The sequence below is a fragment of the Chamaea fasciata genome, unplaced genomic scaffold (assembly GCF_029207755.1).
Source record: "Chamaea fasciata isolate MVZ Bird 193981 ecotype frontalis unplaced genomic scaffold, bChaFas1.0.hap1 SCAF_1, whole genome shotgun sequence".
Classification (NCBI taxonomy): Eukaryota; Metazoa; Chordata; class Aves; order Passeriformes; family Sylviidae; genus Chamaea; species Chamaea fasciata.
The window spans coordinates 116,965,454-116,980,999 of NW_027094086.1; the positions used below are offsets into that span (position 1 = coordinate 116,965,454).

Below are 15,546 nucleotides of genomic sequence, written 5' to 3' on the forward strand. Positions count from 1 at the left end.
TGTTGCATTTACAATTTTTATTTAATTTGTGTAGGGCAAAGAAATCATGTAGGGATTCACAAGTTTCTACAAGACTGTTTGACAAGTTTCTACCCAATTTATGACATTGAAATTTGCAGTGGTCTGTTAATGGTAACTCATATTTCAGATGCACCCACCTGTTACAATGCACTGAATTTTCCTGTTTCCCAGTTGCTTGAACCATAGATAACTTATAATGTTTACTCTGCAAAAAGCTGAAAGAATATCATAGAAAGATTGGATAAAAGGAATAAAATACAGAGGGGAACTACTTAGGGAGGGAAAGAGAGGAAAATAACTTTTTCATAATAAAAAATGTCTCATATTTTCTAGGTCAAAACTGCTACTATTGCTACAGAGAGGAATGGAAAACCAGAAAACAATTCCATGAACATTAATGCTTCCATTTATGATGAGATTCAGCAGGAAATGAAGAGAGCTAAGGTGTCCCAAGCACTGTTCGCGAAGGTTGCGGCAACCAAAAGCCAGGTAAAACTCCTAGGGCTCAAAGAGCTCCATGTCCTGTGCAATTATTTCCCCAGATCAGTTTCTGTGTGAGTTAAAATGGGTAGCTGGGTCAATGTATCAGCCCAGTACAACTCAGAGCTCCTTGCTGAGTCTGGAGATATAACCTCTGGTTTCCCTGGACCTGGCAGGACAGAGAAGCAGCTTCCTAGGATCTCTCACTCACTTTTCCCCACCAGCCAGACACCTTCCCTGTGTGCCCATGGGTCTTGGCGTGGCTCAGAAGGGATCAGGTTCATCAGTTTTTAGCTGGTGTGGACGTGGCAAAAGCTGTGGTCAAGATCTGGGTATTGCTGCCAAATTCATCTCGAGGCTTTGGTGTTTTGCAATTACATGTGCTACAATGAGGAATGCTGGGGTGCTGTTTTTTTGCAAAAAAATGTTTAGTCAGACACAGTGGTAAGACTGTGCATGAGAGGTGGACTGTCAAAAAAAAAAAAAAAAAAGACCCAAAAAAATTACAGTAGTACAAGTTACAGCTGAGAAAAATGCTTACTTCTGTGGAACACAGTGTCTGCTTGGTTACCTGCTTGTTTGCGTACATATATGTTGCCTATTCAGTTTTAAGCCTTTGTTTTGTGGTTTCCTATTCTGTTTTCTTTAACTGAAGATTTTCTGTCACGTTTAGTGGCAAGAGGGAAATCAGCAGGCACTTGTTGGGTGCGATTATCATAAATGACATGTCTTCTGAGAAAGATCACTGGAGTATGCGAAAGCATTGATTTAAGTTAGAATGTGCTCAAGAGGTAAAGCAAAAACAGATAGAAAAATGGGAAAGACTATGGTTATACAAATGCTTGGAAGAAATCGCAATGGTTGCAATGTAGAATTTTCATATTAGATTAAATCCACTAAATCACTGCTTTTTTACTTTTCTAAAATTACTTCATAGAAAAATTCAGCATCTTCCAAGGAAAGCTAGTGAATCTCAGATCAGTGTTTCTTGAGCTGTCAGCATTTTAGTGCTGGTTTTCTTTTTAACGGGCTTTAACTTTTGACTTCTCTGCTATTCACATTGTGGAGTTCACTTCATTGTACAGAAAGGATGTTGTCTCTTAAGTTATATGGTGTAAGGAGCATTTAAAGGGATATTTTGGAAATGTTGTATCAAAATGATTAAACTCAAGCTGTGGACTGTAAAAATTATAGCTTTATAGGCCACATGCCTGCCTACCCTTCAATCACTGTCAAAGTGATAATTTCAACAATAATATGTTCCTTTTATTGTGGGATTCTAAACACCAAGTGCTGTTTAAACATTAAACTGAATTGTTTATGTTAGTGCTGTACTCAGTGTGTCATACATCAGGCCACTATAATCTCCCGTGGAATGTAAAAATTCTGTCATGAATCATGGCTTGTATATCGGAAATTACTGTAATTTTGATTGGAAATTACAGAGCTCTTGAAATGTTTCTAATTATGATAGAATGTTATAGCAGCTTCCAACCTGTGTGCTCCTCAGATGTCTTTATTTACATGTCAAAACTTGGGGTTAGAGAACTGTCCGTTTTTCTGCACCTTCCCCTTTCCACTGCAGTCTTCTGTAAAGCTAAGGTATGAAGCCAGTCTATCAGCCCGCATAATTTTGTTCTGATCTGATTTATGCAATAGTATATTTATTTCAGTGTAAAGTCTTAAAATTTCTAGGTGGGTCAGCTCTTCCAGTGCTCACTTTGAAAGGGACAGGTAATCAAAATGAAGCCTGAAAGCTTCCAGAGGATGTAGTGTGGGTTTTATTTGAGTATTGGTATAAAATTTAGCTTCTTGTACAAATTTTGCTACTAAGTACAGAAAACAAAACCAAACACATAGTTCTCTTCCATTTTAATCTGGTGATTATACCTGTGCTCTCAGGGGTTATTTTTCTCCCCAGTTTCAGCAATGCAATGTTAATTTATGTGTCTAGCAAGCTTTCGGGTGTCTAGCAAGCTTTCGGGTGTGTAGTTCAATGAAGTGTCATTTGTACTAGAAAGCTGCTTTGCAGAAGTAACCTCCTAGGTAGACTAGGATGTGTTGAGTCTTCTCAAACTAGCTGACTGCTAGTAACCCAATTAATAATCTTTAAACATGTAGCACTGCCAGATATATTAAAGGAGGTACATGTGTTATAAAAGATTCTTCATAAAAGTTGCTTCATTGGAGCTCTTCAGTGGTACAAGTAAACATTTCTTAGGGCAAAAAAGTCTCCCTTGCACAAAAAAGAGGCTTGTTCAAACGCATTCTCTAAGAGAACCTCTCTTGAGAGATCTCTTACTGATATTTCTTTAATTTGGAGATGTTGGTTACATACTGGAAATCCTGAGATAACCCAAGTTATAGTGAAAAGTCTGAAGGGCACATATTAGAAAATGATGTGTTAACAGGTTTTTTTAAAAAATCACCAAAAATCAACATTGCTGGTTCTATCTTAATTTGGATATAAAAACTTGATCAATTTCTGAGTGCAGTCTGGAGTTGTGACCTAACCCAGCTCTGCGAGGGGACAAAGGTAGTTGTTTTCTGGAAGGCCTTGCCATTTTTTTTTCTCTTAATAAACTGATTTGGGGCCACATTATATTGGATGTCTAAGCAGCCAGCATCTGCAAGGTGGCTGGGCTTCCCTGAGCCAGGAGACTGCAGATAATGTTTTGCTGACTAGAGCACTTTGCACAGAATTACTATTAAAGGATGCGCTACAGGAGTTTCTATTTGGGCAGAGCCAAGGTAAAAAACAAGTGTCTTCCCTTGCGCTGTGTTAGTGCCTCTGGCAAGAGTGGAACTGGAAATCCTGGGATAATCACTTCATTACAGTGAAAAGTCTGGAGGAAACATATTAGAAAATAATGTGTTGATTAACAGTTTTATTTTTAAATCCTACTGAGTGATGGAGGACCAACCACATGTGGACCTGATGTTCAACAAAGCAGGGGGGTGCTGGGGCATGATGTGGCAGATGCTGGGGCGTGGTGTGGCAGAGGTGGTGGGATCAGGCAGAGGTTGCAGGGCTGTTAGAGAGATCATGTGTTGACTCAGGTGAGGGATGATTTGCCTGCTTGAAGTTTCACGGTGCACTTTGCTGGCAGCTGGTTGGCTTTCCTGAAGGAAAGGGCCTATCTGGTACGTGGGTTTCAATGGGTTTGGGGACACAGCTAGGACATTCCTTCAAATGTTGAGTTTTTTTTGCCATACAGGAATGCATACATTCTGTGTACTTTTTAACATTTTGCTTTTAAGGATCGATATATTACCTACAGAATAAATTAAAAATCTGTTAAATTCAAAATATATATACTTAAAAAGTTAACATGATTATACTGAGCAGCTAAGGAAGATAATATAATTCAAATTCCTGGAATACATCATATCCTTGGGGAGTTCTAGAAATTTAATTGGCAAAGCACCTAATGTCCGTGTTTAAAATCTTGTGGTTTTATTATAGGCTGTCTGTCTAATGGGCCTGCATGGATTTTTTGTTAGATTATGATGAAAAGAGAACTTTGCAAAAATTCACACAAAAGGAAGACAGAAAGGTTTACCAAGTGTTTGTCTCTTCTCGCAGGTTGTTGGTTCTTAATGGTAGAGTGGCAATGCCAATAGTATTATTTGCTAAAATTTAATGGGCACACCTGAATAACTCTAAATTAAAAGAATCCACACATAAAATTGTGTGGCATACGTTACTTTTACAATCTCATCATATTGGGGTTTTTATTAAATTTATAATCTGAAAGTGTGATTTGAGTAATTATGGAAGCACATTCTTAATTCTGTTATTTAAAAAAATTAAAAAAAAAAAAAGTTGATTTGTGTAATGATCATTAAGGTGTCATGGTTCAGTAACTCTGCAGTGGTTACGATGTTCTCATGTGGGAGCCAGGGATGAGTTTTTCTTGATGGTGACAGATGCTGAAATCTAATTTTATTCCATAAAAACAGATAAACAAGCAAACAAAACCCTCAGACCTAAGAGCCCTGAGAGATAAGGCAGGTAGAGACTTGTAGCATTTCTGTATGTTTGCTATGTTTTGAGAAGTTAGATTTATGTTATGGATTATCCTGAAAAGCTGTGACTTGCACGTGCTAGTATGAAGCAGGGAAGAAAATCAGGTTAAATTGCTAAAACTTTCTTAAATTTAGGACATTACAGTTTGCAAAAACTGAAGTAATATCAAGCTCCCTACCTCTGAGAGTCCCATGCATTACAGTTTAAGGCTGCTAGCCTGCATTATTTACCTAAAGAAATTTAATTTGTAATAAAATAAATGGGTGAAATCAATACTCTTCTGCAGCGTCAATCCTGCCAATAGCACGTTATGGCCCCATAGGTGCCGAATGCCCTCCCTTCTCACCAAATGAGAATGCCTGTATGTGGAAGGTGAGACACTTGGTTCTCACAGAATCATGCTTTGATTTTAAAATAAATCTAATGCAGTACTACCCATACCTCCAGAAACCTCATCTAATGACGTAGAGTTCTGACCTGGTACTTCTGAGCTTTTGTGTTGTGTTGCCCAGTTGCCCAGTTTCCTGTCCTTCCATCACTGTCTTTCACTTTGGTTAGTAGTAGTTTCATGTACAAAGTGTGAAGGTAAAATCAGGGGTTTCAGACCATGCTAGAGACTCCATCCTGAGCCATCAGGCAAGTATTTTATGCAGTGCTATTTAATTAGAAGTGTTTGACTTTTTGCCTTTGTATGCACCCGGAGTGTTCTCCTCCAGGAGGCTCTGTGAGGAGAGCCGATGGGCAGGCACTAGGCAGAGCATCTAGCATTCGTGAGTAGATGGGAAGGAGTTAAATGGGAAGGGAATGCTAAACATTGGCACTAAAAATGCTTTTGGCATGCAAATACCATGCTTTTCCTGACATAAATATTTTCAGAATAGGCCATTAGAGTTCAGGTATATAAAACCCTGCTTTTACTGGAAATTTTAATGTTGTAGTAAACCTAGAGATTTATAGTGAAAAATTGATGTCTGTTATCTCACTTTTATCTTTTTAACCAGCAGTTTTATAAATGCTATATCTTTGATCTGGCTTTTTCCATCTCGAGACTAAGCTATATACTCTAATAGGAAAGTCATTTTTAAACAGCTTCCCACACTGAACAAGCACGGTATTGTGGATCTGGCACAGAGATGTAACATGCCATTACCACAGATATAGAACAATCTATTCAACTATTTTCCAGCTGGAGGAAAAGAAACCTTTTTATCACCAAGAGTAACCCTCTGGTAACAACGTGGTTTTAGGAGGGGATCTTGAAATTAATACCCAAAGCCGTTTCCTCGGGGCACTGCACCTCAGGCTGCCCAGAGGGGTGCAACCTGCAGGGCAGGAAGGGGTTCGGTCCTTTGCCCATCACCCTGCTCTCTCCTGCCTTTGTCTCCCTCAGAGCAGCTGAGTCACTTCCTGGGTTTAAATCTTGGCTTAAAAACCTTCTTCCCCCCCATCCCCCCCGAACCTCAGTGTACAATGGATTCTCTGTGATACTGCACAGAGAGACGCGAGGTGGAAACACAATGTACTCTGCGGTCTGCTGTTTCCCAGGTCCACCTGGAAATAAACCCCTCGCCCTGGTGTGAAGGCTAGATACAGTAGTTAGAAAACATTAGCTGCAAAAACACACAACAGCATCTATTTTTTATTATTTTTTAATGTTATTTTCCTCCTCCCTCATTGCCTGGGGGTGATTGCTCTGGCAGTTGAAGAGGTGCCATGAGCAGCAGGAGTCGGGGTGGGATCGAGTGTCAGAAGGGATGCAAGAGGAAGAGTGTGAACTGAGAAAGCAAGATGGGCTTTTGCATGCAATCAAGAATTGCCCCATAAAGCGGCATGTCATTCAGTGAAACTGTGAAACTTGGCAGATAGAGCTGATTTGTTTCTTTCACAAAATATCAAGTTACAGAGTCATAGTGTGTTCTGTCTTGCCCAGGTCGGAAGAAAAAAGATTGTCAGGTTTCTGGTGGGGAAAAAATGAATGTTCCATGTTCTTCCTCTTCCCCATATCCTAGCCTCTTTTACAACATCTCCTCTCAGAAATAAAGGTTATTATATAAGGAAATATTATAGAGGTTATATTATAAGGAAATTTTCTTAGTTTTTTTTAAAAAAATTACTACTCAGAAAGAGGGTAGAAAAATTGAGTTTAGTTCATTCTCTTATGTCTTGATAGCGGTAGACCCAAGAAAGGGCTGGCATTAATCCTGACTGTATCCCACATTATTGATATGGCTTTGGTGGAGTGGCTTGACTTCAGTGAGCCTTGGGTTCCCCCCTAATAAAGAATAGACAGCAGCTTCATGAATCAACAAAGATGCACTGAAGAAAAACTGCCTGAAAATCTTCAAGGTGGTTCTCATCAGCATGCCATTGCCCATGTAAATCTACGTAGAGGAGGGAGAAAAAGGCACTAAAACCTGAAATAGGAAAACAGACATTAAAAAAAAAAAGAAGCAGGCACAGAATGGAGAAAATATTTAATCGGTAAGAGATCGGTATTGACCTCTTCAAACAGCTCCTTGGAGCCAGGTAGCCCTTTCAACACTTAAGGCAGAGGCTAGATTTGTTGACACAGTGATGAAAAAGTGTGTTTCCTGAGCATGCTTTACACGTGGGGCCACATCGGCTGAGGCTGGATGTTCCCAGCCAGGCGGGTGGCAGCAGGAGCTGTTCAAATGCTGCCGTTTAAAGGACTGGTAGCAGCTTCGGGAGACTGAGTGTATTTGAGACCCGAGGAGAGCTTCCCTGGAGGGATACGGTACACACCTGCCCTGCTCTGGTTGGGAGTTAATGCTTAACGCTCTTGTGGCCGCAGCCTGTGGCATGTCCCTGGGAGGCGCTGGGAACACTGAGTGCCTGGCAGGATGCGGCCCGCAGGTGTCCAGGAACAGCAGAGTGGGGGGTTTTGGTTGGATGGTTTTTGTCTGGTGGAAAGAGCATAAATGAGTGAGAGAAGCTTGGAGAAGTACAAGTTTAAGTCATTAAATGTACAAATGAAAAAAGAGAGCCAAGAAGAGAAAGCTCTTTACAAAATATAAAATTATGTTAAAGCAGCAAGACGGCACAACATAAGGAATGTTTGGTACATGTTATTGAAACTGAAAAATCAGAGTATGGAATGAATTATAATTTAGCATAATCCATAATTTTACAGTTTTCATTTTGAATTATTTATCTTATATAATTTGATTAAGGAAAAAACTGGCTGACAAGATCTCTAGCATCTCTGCATGTCTTAATGTCAAATGAAAAAACTCCATATTATAACTTCACCATTTTAACTTTTTTATTTGTATTGTTTCTATATAGCTCCCTTTTATTTTTAAAGCATATTTTAACTACACTTTGTGTATACGCGATTCCATAACCCATCAGGCTTCAGTGTTGCCTCAGTACCTCTGATTCAGTAAATCAGATCATAGGCAGCATGCTGTCATATAATAAGGTGTCTGATCCTTATTACCAGTTTGTTGATGCACAGACTCCTTCAAATTGACCATTGCAACACATGGTTTCCCCTGAAACTAGCTGTGATAATTAGCGTGGCTCTAATGAGACAGAATGTCACTGATCTTGTGCTGAACTGTCGAGTATCGACGCTACGGATGGGAACTGTCAAAGCTTGCCATCTGTGACAGAGCTTGGCATATTCCATTTGCAAGGTAGAGCATGCTCAATAGACTGTTTTTAAACAAATGGTCCATTTCTTGATTAGGGCTCTGTGTTCTGTTACTGTGGAAGACTTTATATCATAGTTAAACTTTTTGCTTTTTTTCCCCCCTTTTTCTTCTGCTGGGGGAAGCTCTTTAGGAAATGAAAACATTACTGGTTCTCATCCAGTCCTTCAGTCTCCTGTTAGACTTTTGGGGAGAAGTGGGGAGGAGCTGATCACATATTTATTCTTCTTCCTTCCCCCAGTTATCTTAACGTAGTTCTTCTAGGGCTTGCACTCCCACGAGCCTTTTATCTGATTTTTTTTAAGCATTGAGGGGTAGGGATGGCATAGTTTTGCAGTATAGAGGAACAAAAATTAAAGTCTCAGGTGACGTGCAGCAGGAGCATGTGCACCTGGGATGAAAGATTGAACTGGTCAGGAGAGTCAGGCACCTAGGCTCCCGGGGCTGGCCCTGCAAAATGCCGTGCAAAAAGTCCAGCGCTGCTTATCATTCCAAAATATGCTTTGTTGCTTTTTATTTCCTCCTTCTCTGGCAGACCACACAGGGCTTGTTCTGAAGAACATTTTCACTAATCTGATCAGGCAGCCAAATACGCCGGGAAAACTGCTTTAATGATCCCACTAATTACCTCAAGTCAATATGAACTGTATTATTAGACTGAGGGAAAATATTCCATTAGGTCTCCCCCTTGGGAGTTTCTCCGCTTTGTGATGTCACCGAAGCCTTCGCCCTCTCGCTTGTAATTAATTTTATTTACACACGCAGGCACGCACAAGGTCACACCTGCACAACCGGAGCTGGCCAGGGAGCTAGTGGCACTCAGGCTTAATCAGATCTGTCATAATTACCATTCTGCATGTTTCTGACACACGCTGTGAAATATTTCAATTTAACTGCCGCTACCAGCACAACCAGATGTAGTGTGAGTGTGGCTGCATTGGAAATATTATTCCTCAGGATAAACTCTCTCCTCCTCCTTTTTCCTCCCACCCCCTCTCCCTTTTACAGCTAATGTGGCACAGAAGCTGATGTATCCTGTAAATCTTGAATGCAGTGCTAGATTGATAACAGCAGATTAGACAGTTTAACCACAAACAGCTTGTTCATTTTTCACAAATGAAAACCACATGTGGTGTAACTAAAATTTCAGGCTTTTTTTTTTTCCCCTCCTCTTTAGTTGTTGTTTCCTTTTGTGTGTGCATGTGTGTGTGTTAAGGTCTGCCTTTAGCTGTAGAGGGGTGAAATAAAAGTGTAAACATACAGGGGGAAGAGACACTGCTGTCTTTGGAGATTATTTCTCCATGACCTTTATTAAAAACCTTCTCTGTTTTGGCAAAGAAATCAGATACTGCACAGGGGTTTGTCACTCACTCTGAGACTTTCTAATCTCTGGGGTTTATGCCCATTTATTTAAAAAGTCATCTTACTGTGCTGGTTTTCAAAATAACATGCCAGCAAACACCTCGCTTTAAGAAGAGCTTCTAAGCAAAAAAAAAATGTAGTTTTCACTGCTACCTAAATGTAGCAGAAATAAAATTTTCTGCCAAAGTTTTTTACCATGGATTTTGTCTCCTTGCTTACCCTTCCCTGTACCTCTGACTTTGGGGAAAAGATTCTTTATAAAAAAGAATCCTCAAAGTGTTTAAAAATTCTGGCAAATGGAGAATTGATTGGGTTTTTTTATTAAAATATTCCAATATTTCTTTTGAAAAAAAGCATGAAAAATTAAATATTTTCTTATGAAAACACTTTTTAGGAAACCAGAAATTTCTGTAAATTGTTTTGCTTTTTTTTCATAAATCCACTTTTTCAGGTAAATTTTCCAGCTTTCCATAATTAAACAACCATCAGTACTTGGTAAGGTGTTTTTTTTTTTATGCCATCCACTCTTTAGTAGATCACAGTTGGCTAGTTTTCCTACACAGAGAAAAAAATTATGCTATTTTGATAGAAAGTTTTAAATTTTAAGACTCTAAAACAATTTTTACAGCAGGAAAAAAATGCAAGCGTGCAGAATGGAACTAAGCAGATTCTCCGAAAGCAGTTCCAGGTATCGTCAGGCGGGAGGAGTGGTGCAGTGCATTGGGTAGAAATTCATCAAATCCAATCTGTAATAAGGCTTCCAGGGGAGGTTTAAAAAATAGAAGTAGCTTTAGTAAGAGGCTGTTTTATCCACTGGCAGTGATTTGTGATGCAGTGGCAATACTGAATGTGCAAGAGTCAGGGATCCAAGACTCAGTGTTCAAAGTCAGTCACAAGAAGGTGAATATGACAGGTTTTGAAAGCCACTGAAGGTGCAGTTTGTAGCAGGAAATTTGGCTGTGCAGATGGCCCCCCAGGCTGCTGCAGACAAGGTTAAAGACCCGTGCTCGTACCGGTTGGCCAGCAGCTACTGACTGCATTACTGACGGCATTACTAGTTCCCCTGAGCTGAGTTGGTTGGTGCAGGTGTGCCATCAGTGTCCCTCACTGCATGGCAGTGCCATATCCGTTAGTGACTCCCCCAGGATCCATGCAGGCCCCAAAGAAGTGAAAATCTTATTCTGGAGGTGCAGCCAAAGCCCTGAAAGTGCTGTGGCTGCAGATATTGCAGAAATAAGTCTGAAGTAAGATGAAGAGGAGGACAGGAAGGGCTCATATCGGATGAAGCAATGCTGAAATGAACTGTCAAGATGCTTGCAAAGATCTGGAAATACAGCACTCATTTCTCTAGAAAGCTATTCAAAAAATGTCATGCAGTTGGGAAGCACTGGATTGCCAAAAGAAGGAAGTATGGCACCCTCTCCCACCTCCTCTGAGTCTTTTATTTTTAGTTTTTCTTTCTTAGGTAGAGGTGTTCTGGTTCCTACACTCCAGATGTGTGAATCAGCTCTTCCCCAGGCAGCACCTGCTGTCTGCCTGACAAGAGGTGCTGTTTCTGGCAGGATGGATTTTCTTAATCTCTCTTCCTGCTTTCTATACCCTCACCTTCTGTTTTGTTTTAATCTCACCACCTTCTCTTATTCTTCTCAGTATGGCTTTTCTCTGAGTTCTCCTTGGACTTTCCCACCCCTTCCTGTCCTTTAAACACCCTCACCACCCACTCTTGCTCCATCAGCCTCTTAATCCTGTCCAACCCCTGTCCCCTGCCTGCTGGAATCCCGCGCCAGGCACATTCCCACACACCATGATTTTGTACACGTATTCCTTTGTGTGTGGGGCACAGTGTGGGCACTCCATGTCCTTGGCCTTTGCCGGATTGGCCACCAGCACTGCTGGCTTTGAGGGTGTAGCATCATTCCTTTCTCTGCGTGGTGACAGGGATTTAGGCAGGAAAAAAAAAGACCCATACTCTTGATTTCTCAGATTGCTTGTGCCTTCTGTGAGCAGATCACTGATTCAGGAGGCTTTTGAAAGATGAGTATATCAGTGTTTTAACTATTAATAAAAAGGAGAAAAGTTTAAGTGAGCTGCATGAGAGTTAACTAGAGGCATACATGAAAACAAAGCTGTGGTGGCAGAGGCGAGGAGGAGGCTGAGGAGTTAGCGAGCAGCCTGTGGTTCCCGGCTGTGGGGGAAGCAGGGTACCAAGTAAACAGCACAGAAAACAAAAGCGAGCTCAACCCGTAACTAAACAGGAAATGACAGGGTAGAATTCCTGCTGAAAAACTGAGAGCTGCTAAATATATAGCTGCAGAGAATAAAAAGGCATCTTGTGCAAACACAAATATACACTAACGGTCCGAGAAGCAACAAACTCCAATTTGTTAAAGGAGAGACCAATTACAAATCAGGTGAAGGGCTGCTGGGCAAAGGCAGGAGTAAGAAATAACAGATGTGTGTTTTCTCCCTTGATTTTAAACTGTGTAATTCAAAACACATTACACCCTGAAAGAATGTTGCAGGATTTCTAAGTGCAAGGTGAGAAAGGAGATGTTATTTTGTTCCAGATAAATTTTTATTTTGCTGTTCCTAATGATTTCTCATTGCATCCATTTGTTTTATTTTCTTCAAATTTAATGTCTAAGTCAAACTTCAGACTTTTGGTTACACATTAGCCCGAACTGTTGGCATCTATTGAATAGGCTAGAGCAGGCATGGAGCTAGCTAAGTGGGGAAAATTCCAATTTGCAAATATTTATCTAATTTTAAATCTGCCAGATTCTATCTGAAAGCACATTGTTATTCGGGGGGCATCTCATTTTTATTCCTGTGCCGTGTTATGTTCCCTTACTTCCGGATGGAATTTTAGAAGCATATAAATACAATTTTCAGAATCTTTGTGAAGCAAAGATGTTTGGACTGAGAAGTCCATAGCAAAATTCCCTGAAATTTTGGACCCTAATTTAGCAAGATTTACACACATATCAGTTAACATTTGTTTTTACTCAGGTGACTGGTTATTTTGCTGAGCCTGGTGCTTAGCATCTTTAGTACCTACAGGATGCAAGAGAAAGCTCTACTGATACAGGAACTTTCCACTTTTTATGTAAGACCAGTTATTAAAAAAAATTAATAAGCTATGAAAAGTTTTTTTTAGTTTCTTGATATTTTTTGCTTTAAGGGAGCCAGTTTGCCTCACCTCCAATAAATCATTTGCTACTCCTCTTTTAAATAAGGAGAGAGTCATAAAGGGTTGATCTTTTTCACCTTAGGAACAGGATGGGAGGGATCAGGGCACGAAGACTCGTGCTGCTCCATGCAGCCCCTGACTTAAGGGCAGGAGGTACTGCCGAAGCTGCTGTCTGGAAATACAGCTGGGACTGGGACTCAGCTGGGTTGGCACTCTCTTTGGCCAGTGAGGAAAATTGTAACACTAAGAGCTGCTCTCTCTAAGAACTTTTCCCCTGTGGCTGTTCTTGACCTCATCCTCACGGCAAACTACCTGGAAGCACTCTTGTGTTGGTTCCCACCCAGGAGAGAGAAACCTGATCTCTCCAGCTTCCCTTTTGATCCAGCTTTCCTATTGTTTTAGGTTTCTGCCGCAAGCAATTGTGCTCCAAGTAAGGGTATTTTAGCTTTCTGAGGATTTCATTGCCTTTCTTTTTCCATGGGTGAGATACATGCTTCTGGCTGCTCCCTTCTCATTTGCTGGGAGGCATCAAACTCTCACAGGTGTGAATTTTAAAGATTTTTTTTTTTAATCTGCTTTGAGATAATGAACATTATTAATTTTCTGACTGTTTCTGTGGTTAACAAAATCTGGAGGAAAGTCAGAGGAACGTTTCTTTTCAATTTCCTTAAGACTCCCCTCACCCTTGGCATTATCAGGGCATTAAGCGTTCTTCACAGTGAAACTGAGTGCCACAGAATCCAGCTTAACTGCAAGAGACAAGACATTTTCTCAGAAATATTTAAATGTCTAATTCAAGTCTATATGAAAGCTTTTAGTTAGGTTGTGAAAATTTGAAGGGATGTCTGAGAATGGATTTGAGCTGTGTATGTTTTGGAATGATGTCACTTGTTGGAATATCTTGTCAGCTGAACTGCATTTACAACGAAGTCCAAATATCTGAGCCTGTGATTCCTCAATGTGTGGTAGATCTTCCCCTGATCCAAAATGAATTCTGGAAGGAAAAAAATATGTGACAAGAAGCCATGAAATTAAATTGCTCCATCTGGGAAATTATAATTTATTTTTTTTTTTAATATATAACAACATGACGGGTAAACATGTAAGTAATTACAAAAGTGACACTTTGGCCCAATGGCTCTTTTACTGGAGGTCTTTTCCCCCAAAGCAAATGTTAAATCTCTTTAAGCAATATAATAATAAACATTTGCTGTTCACTGTAAATTGGTAGTAGTAAAAAAGATTTTTAAAATTGCCAGGCTCTTTCTATTAAAGACTCTAACTAAACTGCAGATATAGCTGCCATACAAAATTGATTGCATGTTTAAGAATAAATAAATGTGGGCTGTTAAGGGTCGTGGTTGAATTTAGGGTTGTATTTACTTTCAAGGGACGCATTGATATTGCAGTGAAATCAGTACTTCTTTCTGCTTAAATAAAAGATAAAGGGTTATATACTATCAGTCACCCTTTGTGAAACCCACTGACCCATTTTATATGACGGTACTATAAAAAGTAATGTACCAGACTAAGACTGGCTTATTTAATAATTAGCAGGTGGTTTTTCTTTTTTTTTTTTTTTTTAGGTTTTTTTTTTTTTTTTTTAGTTTTTTTTAGTTTTTTTTAGTTTTTTTTTATTATTGTCAAGTCCTTTTTTTTCAGATGTTCTCTCATGGTTACAGTGCCAATTGAATCAAGTGTGAAAGACTAAGGATCTGGGGTAGAGGAAGGCAGGGTAAAGCTTCACCCATTATTTTTTGCATCTATGACGTTTTTCTCTTTTTTGCATGTGAATGTAGTGGCATTTTATATAAGATTTTCAACGGTATATACGTTGTGGTTTTGATGAGGGCTTGTGCCTATCTATCATTGCTAGGTAGTTGAAAGCAATGATACATTTGAACAGGGGAAAGAAAAGGTGAAGGAAGCTCACAGCAGGGAAACCAAGCTTGGGAGAAGCCCTTCATTTAGATTATTGAATTTCCTCTGTACTCAACTAAAAAGTAATGACACTTATGTTTTCAGTCAGGCTTAGAGTTACAGGTTAGGTTTTTTCTGTCCATGAGCTGGTGGTGCCTGCAGTGCTCATACACAGGGGACACACAAACCAGTTTTGATACAGCCTCAGACCTTAATCTAGGTAGTTTTTTGCAAGCACTGGCTTTTTGCCACTCACCATGGCTCTGTGTGGAAACACAGGACAAGGCTGTGGGAGCAGCACAACAGCTCTCCACGTCATTTTGCTTCTGTACTTGGATGCTTGTCATTGAATTTTAGCGGTTGCTTTAGCATGTTTCCCCTTTCCTATTTGTTTGTTTGGATGTTTACAAGAATAGAAATATATATATAACTTTGAAATGCTGCAGCTAGGGAGAGGAAAAGGTAGAGGGATGAAGAGACATTAGGAATCCTTTTCCCCTAAAATATCGCTAAATATTTGTGTGTCACTGCTCAGTATTTGGTCATTTGTTTTTCACCACAGACGAAAGGTGGAGGTACCATGCAGGCAGATGGTGTAGCTGAATAATAGGTTGGATAAGAAAGTTAAGTAATGGCATAATCTGTCTGAGCATTCTTCAAAGGAAGCTTTTTTTCTGCCAGTGAAGTTTACCTTTCTTCTGAAAAGCCCTGTGAGGTTGTGGGGTTTTCAGTTTCAAATCTCATCTATGATGATGGTAGATACAGATTTACTTAAAATCCACATCTGGCATTCCTTTTCAACGTTCTAATAATGGAAGCCAGTAAAATAGATGAACCAGGAATATCTGGAGATAAAGGCCACAGATTCA

The 15,546-nt window shown here is 39.9% G+C and overlaps 1 protein-coding gene across 5 annotated transcripts in view; it reads left to right on the forward strand.

The window, feature by feature from the left end:
* SATB1 (SATB homeobox 1) overlaps positions 1-15,546 on the forward strand; it is a 92,474-nt gene that overhangs the window by 65,134 nt on the left and 11,794 nt on the right. For all 5 annotated transcript variants that reach the window (XM_066194760.1, XM_066194744.1, XM_066194751.1 and 2 more), the window contains one exon: positions 355-510. In XM_066194760.1, coding sequence (XP_066050857.1) covers positions 355-510 — 156 coding nt within the window. The remainder of the gene's footprint in view (positions 1-354; positions 511-15,546) is intronic.